The following is a 10,368-nucleotide window of genomic DNA, read 5'->3' on the forward strand; positions in this document are numbered from 1 at the left end:
AGTAGTCCGGCGGGCAGGCCGGAAGACAACAGATACAGCCAGTACAATGGATTCCCATTTGAGTGAGTCTGCCAGCTGATGTCCTTTTTCTCCTCTCCGGTCCAGACATTCTGTACTTAAGTGTTGAAAAATACTCCAGTGAAAGTTGAAGTACCGATTCAACTTATTTATTCAAGTAAAAGCGAAAAAGTACATGCTCTGAAATGTACTTTAAGTAAGAAAGTAAAAGTAGATCCTTGGAAAACGTTTCTACCACCAATTTTTATGCAAAGCTGAACCCTGTGCTATATTAATGTAATAATGTAATCATATCAGTAGATGGGAATATAACTTTATTTCAGTCTAAATTTTATTTCTAATAAATGCACTCAGCTTGAATCAGTTAAGTAGAATATGAGCAGAGAAAAAGAATGAAAATAAATTGAGAAAGAAAAGAATCCTAACTAACAAAAATTTCTATGGAGATGTCCAGTAGATGTTCTTAGTGTAAAGGCTGTGATCAATTGTCCTGCTGCTCTTTGTGGATGTAAACAGCTGAATTCAACCAGATGTCAGCAGATGTTTCATGAGTTGCCCTGGCTGACTTCCTTATTCAACACTGACAGTATTCTGTTTATGCTCTTTTCATACTAGACAATATACAGTTGGTGGAATTCAGTGAATGCGTATCCTCAGTTTAACTTCAAATTCACCTCTGCTAGCTTTTATGTAACCTAACTCAGTATTTTTAATCAGCCTTTACATAACACAGTTAATCTACCCTAGTTTGTTTTGCAGCACATTTTACATTATGAAAATCCATAATAAGACCCAACGTAGAGACCCAATCTGATTTAAAAACACAAGGACTTACATTTACAGTATATCAAACACCACTAAACAGTCCTTGCCTTCAAATCTTACTTCTTCTCTTCCTCTCCTGTCCTGTCTTTCTCATCTTTCTCCATCTCTGAGTCAAGTTAGCTCTCTTTCTTTTCTCTTCCTGTGAAATACAGCAGCAGGACCTTTAGCTAGCCCACAAACAGTGTTCATAATTATGGTCCACAACAACTGAAAATTTGTTCATATAGTGTCAACAAGGACAGCTAAGAAAACTGGTGAATCACACAACTGAGGTGTATTTGTGCACACTTGTTTACACACAGATTTGTGGGTGGATGAAGCCCAATCATCCTGAGCACAGCAGCAAAGAATTGGTCTTGCGCTGGCCCAGTCAAAGTCCAGGCCTTAGCCTGACTGGAGTGCACTGGGGTGTTCAGAGAGCTATGCATAAAAGAGTGCTGCAAACCTCAATTAACTGAAGGAACACTATAAATAAGAGTGAATCAAGGATCCTCCACAATTACGTGAGAGACTGATGACGTTGCACAGAAAACCATTACTTCCAATTATTCCTGCTAAAGATGGTTCTAGAGGTCAAGTTGAAGTTAGGAAAACAGAAGTACCCGAGCTGGTGAACAGCTATACACACCTCCAAGAATGTGCATCTACTTACTGGTACATTACTAGCTCCTGATGTACCAAATTATTTCCACAGAAAAATATTAAATTTGTTGATAGTTTGAATTGAATTTAGACAGGGCTTTATTGTGGTTATCTATATCATACATTTATACGTATATCATCCTACATGTCACATTTAATTATAGACTCAGAGACTCAGTTTATTAAAGATAAAAAACAAAAGCAACAAATCTCTACATATAAACACAGTTCTAAAGAGCACGGGTTTGAAGTGCTTTAAAATGCTTCAATTATGTTGTAACATTATATTTATTTCATTCATTTTCCTCAGGTCACAACAATTAGTACGCATGGGATTAATAAGTACAACAGTGTAATAATATGTAGTAATAATAAGAACAATAGAGAGAACAAAATATATATATTAAAGATTTTTAGAAGCACATAATCTTTGGCGACCTTTAAAAGCCAGCCTGGTTAGTCCAAACCTAAAACACATGAATAAGAAGTTTCTGGACCACATTTAAAATGAGATGAGTATCTCTGCACAGTCTCCTAATTATCCTAAATGAGATAATTATATGTGTAAGTTTTTGTCTTATTGGTCAATCCCACAAACACCCAAGCCAGTACTAGGGATGGTCATCACTTTCCAGTAGTCATGAACTTCAAGTAAATAGTTGATGTGGCTGTTTAGGCTGGTAGGATGTTATGCATTAGTAATGCAGTGTGGTGGTAATGTACCTACGAACTGTTTGCCAGTAACCATTATTCAAGAAATTGGAAAAAGCTGCAAACTACTTGGTATCATGCTTAGACAGTACTGCAGAAACAGAATAAGCATGCAAAGCCAAAAATGACTAAAATGATCAAAATGTTATGTGTAGAACAAAAGGAAGGGCAGTGCAAAGTGTGCGTAAGGTAAAACTAGCACTTCATAACCATTTGAGAGCAGTTTGGGGTGAGGCGCAATGTTTAAAGAATAGTCGGAATATTTGCTGTGAATATCCAATAATATGTTGCAAAATATCATCAAATTAAGGGAATATTTTTTTTATTTTTCACCTGATCTTGAATCCAGCCCTCAAGGGCTTAATGATTTCGGTTTCCACTGACTGATGTTATGTCACTTGTTACATTCTTCAGCAAAGTTTAAATTGGATATTTTGCTCATCAGGATCTGATGTATAATTGAAGTGTTTAGCAGTATATTTTGCTCAAAGTGCCCTTTCCTGGCTAGTTTTAGCATCTTCAGCAGTCAAGCTTAATCTTATGAAGTTTTCTATCCCACTGGTCAAACCACAGTGACATCTTTCGAATCCTGGTCATTTACATCAGCCCTGACAGTAATGTGTGTCAGAGCTACGCCGGGCTCATCCACACACCTGGGCTCCACTGTCTCTGAACTCTTTGAGTGCTGACCGTTCGCCTGAGGAAAGTGGAAACCATCCAGAGGTGCATGCTCTATCCTGCACAGGCTGTCTTCGCTGTCACTGTTGTAACTGGGACTATAGGAGGCGTTGATGAGACATCCACCAGGCCGAGCCTCCTCTGATAGCACGCTGGCTTTGTGATGCATCGCCTGAATTTCTTCCGTTTGGACAGCCTTTTCCATTCTCCATACATCAAGCAGCTCCTCCGTCTCCATTTCACTCGGCTCCACCTTACGGAATGTGTGGCGGGCATACAGGCCAATGCAAAACATCTCCACAATCACACTGTAGTGGTAGATCACTAAGATTGGAAATGAAACGCACAATACAGGACTGATTTTAACAGGCAGTGTAGAGTGCTTTGGGTGAAACAACAGTACTTCCATCTTTGTGAGGCAGTGTGAGTTTTCATTCAAAACTATAGCCGATGTAATAATATAACCAAACTCAAAGAAATCTAACTTTAGTTCTAGCAAAGTGATGAAAGGATTTCCGGTTTATAGTCTTAAATCTTATTATTTGCTCACATCAGATTATTGAGCGCTTATCTAGTATTAATGAGAACTCAAAGCACAGTTGCACTAGAATTCTGTCTCAGCCAAGGACACATCAAGTTAGTGTAAGACTTGTTCTGCATGCTGGTGATCTGTCCAGGGTGTACCCTGCGAAAATAAAATCTAATACTTTTCAAGATAGATTTTTTTGAAAAATGTTGTGACCGATCATTTCAAGAATAACCGCAGAATTATTTTAGGAAAACCAGATTGGGAGGCAAAAGACTGGAGGAGTCCAGATGTGCTGTCACTTACACTGAGACCGGGCCAAGACAGAAAAAGGTGGTGTGCAGGGGATAACCTCCAGAGCCCCCATAGTCTCTAAGATGCCACTCTGCAGGCCACACAGGACCAGCACCAGGATGATACAGATGAACTTGGCTCTCAGTCCATAGCCATGTAACGCACTCTTTGTTGCTTTGTAAAACAATAGGTGGCCATAAAAGGACACGAAAGTTGACACACCTATGATGCTGTTCACATACAAGTTGGGGTCAACTGAATCCACCTGGAAAAAATAAGACGATAGTTACACTCTTTATTCTTCAGTCTATCCAGTGCTCTGCAGTTCAGATGAGATGATTTCAGGATTTGTTATCTGAAATAGACTGAACATGTAAGACTGGAAGACCACTAGCAGGGCTACTCATTGTACTTCAAATGTTAAACATAGTATAACTGCATAGACAGTCTCTACTTAAAGCTATTTGGGGTGTGATGCAAAGAGAGAGCTTCATAGTGTTCAAACCACCTTTATAAAAATGAACAATCAGTGCATAAAATGTGCAGTGGTTCTGCAGAAATGTGGATCATATGAGGTTCTCCAAGACCTTCTGCCTGTGTAGTTTAGAAGCCTTTTTGCAAACATTTGCAAATCATTTGATACAGTCAGTAACCATCTACAACCATAATGGGTAAGATTGTTCTAGTATATATGAACCTAGCTTGAAACAAGTTACTTTCAGAAAAAAATACTTGCACAAGATTGGGAACTGACACAACTCTGACAGTGTTTTTAAACAATATAGAAATACTGCTGGAGGAGTTAGTAAATGCTTCACACAAGAATAAAAATGATTTATCTTTGTTATATTTATTTGGATTCCAGATTAGTTTGTACCTTATTAAAATATTTACTTGGTCTAATTTGATTTTATTTGAGCCACAAATCATTGCTACTTTTGTTTCTTTGTTGTGTTAAACCCAATTGCTGTAACAAATTTCCCAGCTTTGGGATAAATAAGGTATATCTTATATTAAAGGAACACCAGCTGGCTTGAGCTTCATGAAATTATCCTCACTAGCAAAATAAGCATAGATCAAAATTATTATAAACAACTCACATCACCATAGTCATACTGTTCATCTGTCCACAGCACCAAAGTCACAAAGAACAAGATGCTGCGGACCACAGAGAGCTGCAGGACAGCAGCCATCATCCAGGCCCGGCTGCCGCTGCACACAAGAGAAGGGACAAGACTTTCACATGTCAGTCTGCTATTGTATCGACCACATTTTACACAACCCAGCCAGACCAACACAAAGGACATACATGCAGGAGGTGTGTGCAGTTCTTTACAATATATGTGCAATTTGCCATCCAGGTAACATACACAGGTACTAAAAGCCATTACAGACATTAGTGACACATGATCTGTTGAGATGCCACCTCTACAATGTCCACGAGATGATACCCGGTGCCTAATAAAACCTTAATCATTTTACTCTACGTGCAGTGGCAGTGTTTTACTCAGATTTGTGGCTGTCGCTGTGTACCTGTTGATGGTCACCATTGGGAGGCAGCAGCAGCAGCAGCAGGGAAAAGGATCTGGAGTTACCTGCTGTCCAGACAACGTAGCCAGCATACGCACTTTCCCTCCAAAGAAGTCTGTGATCAGTCCCATGAATTTCAACAAGGTGATAGAGTGATACCTGTACCAAATACACACATTTGGACAGGATATATACAACCAACCCGTGAGCACAGCGCATCTTTACAGTCCATTCTTGGTAACTTACAGAGAAGCAATGAAGTTACAAAGAGAGGAGGAACGGGGCACATACAGCGCTATCAGAGACATGAAGGCAAACACCTAAAGGAAACAGAAAACAGCAGTAAGACTCAGTTGTAGTGCACGCTGGACTGGGACAAATCAGCATACAATTTCAGCTCAGTTCATAAAAGCAGCTCTGTGTTTGTGTGTGTGTGAGGCAAGACTGCAGTTACCGGATACATTCCTAATATCCAAAGGTAGAGATATCGACGTCTGAATGAGGAAATATTGCGCAAGAAGAAGCCAACCTCTTCCAGAAACAAACCAAGTAAAATGACAGCCAGGCCGGCTGGGATGAGGAAGAGCCACAGCTCATTTTTAATGGCTGAGAAAAAAACACAGTACCACACAAAGGCACAAGAGAATTTTTACAAAAAAAGTACACAACGCTGCCAGAAACTGGTGAGAAATCAACACTGCAAGCTTCCATTTTGAGACTAGACGTTTCTTATACATCTAGTTCTTTGAATTCTCTCTAGTCAATCATTCGTAGTTTATGATAATTAAGTCCTGCGAGAATATTTTTCCCTCTTACAGCTGTGCAAAATATTCAGGATGCATTCTGTCAGTCTTCTAGAATTTTCCGCATTTTTAGAAAATGAATGTTTGTAATGTAACATTTCGACCATTGAGTACGGAGACGTACATAAAATATGAAAATGTACATCGTCTCAGTTGCCGATTTCTTTAACAGATTTCTGTAACTATCTATCAATGGCTAAAAATGCCGAATAATTCTAACAAGCAACAACAAAGTTCTTATAATATTTATTAAAGTCTATTTTTTCTCTGTATACACATCAGAAAAGAATACACATTAAACTTTTTTTGAGCATTATAACTAAAATATTAAACTAAAATGCTACGGCTCATGCCAAAAAGAGTTGAAACTGAGATAGTTTATCACTCCATCTCACTTAATGGGCATTAACAAGGAGTGATAATAAATGCAATCCTTAATATTCTGCTACAGCGGAAGTAGACAATTGTACTTACCAGTAAAAATTTGTGATGACAGAGGGATCTCAGGCCCAATCCAGCTGCAGTTGGCCCTACTTCTCATTCTCTATATAATCCTACTCACCACGCATCCAGAACAAATACATAGGAAATAGCATAATTTACACCAGTCAGCTACTTCTTTTAATCCATAGCCAACCAAATATCACAGCAACAAACCTTTACCTTCCAGAAGCTGTAGTTTTATGTAGAAAGACTTCCAGGCCTCTCCTATCCTTTCCGTGTTGACCCGAACACTTCCTGTCTGACTAAAGATGTTAATCATTGATAGATACAGGTAGGGGACAGGTGTGGGATCCAAGTTCATCTTGAGCAGCCAACAGTTTATGTGAGAAGAACAAATAGTTCTTAATAATCAACATTTTTCATAAACATGTGGCTAAATGTGAAATATGACTACTTTTGTCACTTTTAGCCTAAATATTCTGGCCCAATTTGAAGGATATCTCATGCAGTGATAAAGCTAGTACCTTGACCCCTGAAATAAAAACAGCATACAATAATCACATAGTCAAAAAAGCTTGGCCCCACAGTAAAATCTGTGGGACCAGGAGAAATAACTGCATCTGGCAGACTTTTATCAAAACTTGTTTAAATGACGTCCCAGAATATGGACTTAATGTAAATAATTCACATTGAAAAGTGTTTTATCTAGTAGTTATATATAAAGTTTGTTTAAAAAGTAGGGAAATTTGTATTTGGTCAAGTATGTCACTGTTGTAACAATGTACCACATTTTTAAGAAAGTGCATTTGTGGGTTGAGAAGCAGAGTTGAGTATGTGGGATGTGCCCATTAAAAACTTGCTGTATAGAATAGAATAGAATAGAATGCCTTTATTGTCACTATACAGTTGTACAATGAGATACAGAGCATCTCCTACTCAGTGTAAACATGCTGGGGGGGGGTACAGTTCTGCAGCGCTATATACATATGGACAGTATTAACATATGGAAGAAGATGTGTATATATATATAAAATGTACAATTTACAAGCCGTAAGTAATATGTAATGAATAGTGTTATGTATGTACAGTTGAGTTATTGCACATGGAATTGGTATAAATAGTGTTATGTATATACAGTTATTGCACATAGAATTGGTATAAATAGTGGTGGTCCATAGAGGAAGTGGGAAGTGGGGGGCTGTGTTATCGGTGCATGTGTGAGTTCAGGGTGGTTATGGCTTTGGGGAAGAAACTGTTTTTGAGTCTGTGGGTTTTTGTGTTGATGCACCTGTGGCGCTTCCCTGAGGGAAGCAGGCTGAACATGTTGAAGCCAGGGTGGGAGCTGTCCTTGATGATGTTTGCTGCTCTGCTGAGGCAGCGGGAGGAATAAATGTCCAACAGGGAGGGGAGAGGGCAGCCGATGATCTTTTGTGCTGTCTTGACCACACTCTGAAGCCTCACACTATCTGCCTTGGTGCAGCTGCCGTACCACACCGTGATGCAGTAGGTTAGCAGGCTCTCAATGGACGAGCGGTAGAAGGTCAGCAGCAGGTTGGAGTTCAGCTTGTACTTCCTGAGGACTCTCAGGAAGTGCAATGCCAAACAGCTTATACTGCGATTGATTCTTGTCAGAACTCTTGACTCTTGTGTTCCGCAAAACCCAAGTTGCAGTATAATCTGGAGTGAGCCCTAGTACCATCACCAAATTAAAAGCAATGTCCCATATAGCGGGGGATGTTAGGCATGGGCTGCAAAGCGAGGAAGACATGCCAGGAAAACCGTTTCCTCACCCTGTCAGCATCAAGAACCATAAGCAGTTTCCTACTGATTTGCAAGACGATATGGCTGACGGCTCTCCTCACAGACAATCTCTGGTTTCACCGGAAGGTGAGACCAGAGAAGGCCTGTCATGACTGCCTTTCACAGTCAGGCCTGTTTGCACTGCTATCAGCAACATGTGCACTGGAAGCTGAACATGTGGAGGCACATTATGTTCAGTGAGTAAGTCCACATTCTGTCTATAGCAGTTGGATTGTAGGATCAAATGGGAGAGATCCAATTGAGAACATTTGGGGATGAATGGCAAGGGAAGTTTACAAAAACGGAAAACAGTTCCAGACAGTAGTTGTCCTTCGTGCGGCCTTCTTCACCACTTGGAGAAATGCTCCCACTCACCTCATGGAAACACTTGCATCAAGCATGCCGCAATGAATTTTTGAAGTGATCGACAATAACGGTGGAGCTACTCATGACTGAGTTCATGTTTGGAACTTTGATTTCTGTTTTGGGTGGTTTAAGGGTTTTTTGGAGGTGTGGTCCTAAACTTTTGATCAGCTGTAAAACAGCCTGTTTCAGTTTAAGCGTTGTTTTCAATAAATTGCATGATCAAACTCCCATTTCTTCATGGTGCATGCTGAATTTCTACTTGGAACCTTGTTAAGATCCAACCATGCAAAATATGATTTTTTGCCATTTTTTAAGTGGTCTTAAACTTTTGATCGGGAGTGTATATGGTATAGAAAAGATTTTAACTGAAGCTCCACTGGGGCTGTTTTTCATCTAATATCAACCTCACTAACCCTAGGCAAATTGTTAAAAACTGCATTTTGTTTCCAAAAAACCATCTTGAGAAAACAGCGGCAAAGCTACCAGCAAAAAACACGGAAAAAGTGAAAGTTTTAGTTGTATGTTACCTTGTGACATCAGCCGTGGGTTTTACTTCAGTCTTCACATTACAGTAATGTGATTAGCTGATAGACCAACTGAACAGAGCATAATTAATAATAATCAGTTTACCAAGGCAAAGGAGATAGATGCAACAGCTACCTTCATTCACCCCAAAGCCTCCCCAGCTCACTTTTCATAATCATCCAGGCCGGTCAACCTCAGGAACATCAATCAAAACACTTTCTTTCACAATAAAAGCTCCCTACTAAATGAAACAATTCTTAACCATTAGATAGTTTTAAAGGGTAGAATATACTTTGTATGCTAAGGGGATGTTATTTTCACCCTTTGCTTAGGATCTGTCATGGGCACAATCTCTAGGAAATAAATGAAAGCTATAATTACAGGTTTTATTTATACTCTTCATTTTAGAATAATAATGCAAAAAATAAATCAACCAGGTTTTTTCTTACACCTGAAAAGAGACCACAAACTTTGAAAATTATTGTCATCTGCTTTTGCAAGTGTCAAATGAAAGAGAAAACATACGTTTCTGCAGATGCGAGGAGTGGTCAGCAGTATCCAACAGGATGCATAGGACTTTCCACACCCTTGGAGCAGCTGCCTGCTGTTTGCTGCCTTACTGGTGATTCATAGTAACACCTTTGGTCTTACTGACCACAAACGATTCACGAAGCACTTTTTTCTCCACCATTTTAAGCTCTTTATGTCCACCCCACACCAACAACCAATTGAGAATGACCAACTAGTCTAACAAGAATTACTGGGTATGGGAGAAAGCTGAAGTAACTGGAGGTAACTTACAGGATTTACAAATTTTGGACTTTCACAAATTTTCTAATTTGTCCTACTGGTAAATTATGGAAATGGTGAAAAAGATAATGGACTTAATGTCCTGTTATCTTTTAAATATACTGGAAATGATCCTGAATTGTTTGTTATGTCCATAAGGTGGACCTGCTTTTGATTGGTACGGTAAAATTTCAGGTAAAGGTGCATGTACAGCAGCTCATTTTCAGATAATTATCTGAACCTCTAGTAGCAGAGAACCTTGTTTTCAGTTAAATGAGTGAGACAAGATCCAAATTATAAATATGTTAAATAAATATAGGCTTTTTGAAAATTATTGTATTTAGCATTTATTTAAAAATGTATAAAAAACACACAAAAACAACAGCAGTAAAAAAAAAAAAAAGAAAAAAAAAAGAA

At 39.0% G+C, this 10,368-nt stretch overlaps 1 protein-coding gene across 3 annotated transcripts; it reads right to left on the reverse strand.

Annotated features, from left to right (window-relative positions):
• Positions 1 to 2,120: 2,120 nt before the first annotated feature.
• On the reverse strand, positions 2,121 to 7,379 carry si:dkey-16n15.6 (organic solute transporter subunit alpha). Of its 3 annotated transcripts, XM_025901875.1 has the most exons (8): positions 6,691 to 6,755; positions 6,502 to 6,581; positions 5,679 to 5,830; positions 5,471 to 5,544; positions 5,228 to 5,383; positions 4,795 to 4,906; positions 3,707 to 3,959; positions 2,121 to 3,198 (listed from the first exon to the last, which is right to left on the reverse strand). In XM_025901875.1, exons 2-8 carry the CDS (start codon positions 6,566 to 6,568, stop codon positions 2,759 to 2,761), a joined length of 1,254 nt encoding a protein of 417 aa, XP_025757660.1. In that variant the 5' UTR covers positions 6,569 to 6,581; positions 6,691 to 6,755; the 3' UTR covers positions 2,121 to 2,758. The 3 variants fall into 3 exon arrangements, with proteins under 3 accessions (XP_025757660.1, XP_013122944.2, XP_025757661.1); XM_013267490.3 differs by lacking the exon at positions 6,502 to 6,581 and having other exon boundaries at positions 6,691 to 7,379; XM_025901876.1 differs by having other exon boundaries at positions 6,502 to 6,778.
• Between the last annotated feature and the right edge of the window lie 2,989 nt (positions 7,380 to 10,368).

The sequence above is a fragment of the Oreochromis niloticus genome, linkage group LG20, assembly GCF_001858045.2.
Source record: "Oreochromis niloticus isolate F11D_XX linkage group LG20, O_niloticus_UMD_NMBU, whole genome shotgun sequence".
Classification (NCBI taxonomy): Eukaryota; Metazoa; Chordata; class Actinopteri; order Cichliformes; family Cichlidae; genus Oreochromis; species Oreochromis niloticus.

Bases quoted from the DNA above. Each gene is read 5' to 3' on its own strand.
- si:dkey-16n15.6 (XM_013267490.3), bottom strand. From the start codon at position 6,832: ATGAACTTGGATCCCACACCTGTCCCCTACCTGTATCTATCAATGATT. The intron at 5,545-5,678 runs GTAACTGCAGTC...TGTTTCCTTTAG, and splicing joins GGATATTAGGAATGTATCCG to GTGTTTGCCTTCATGTCTCT. The intron at 5,384-5,470 runs GTAAGTTACCAA...TATTTGGTACAG, and splicing joins TGTAACTTCATTGCTTCTCT to GTATCACTCTATCACCTTGT.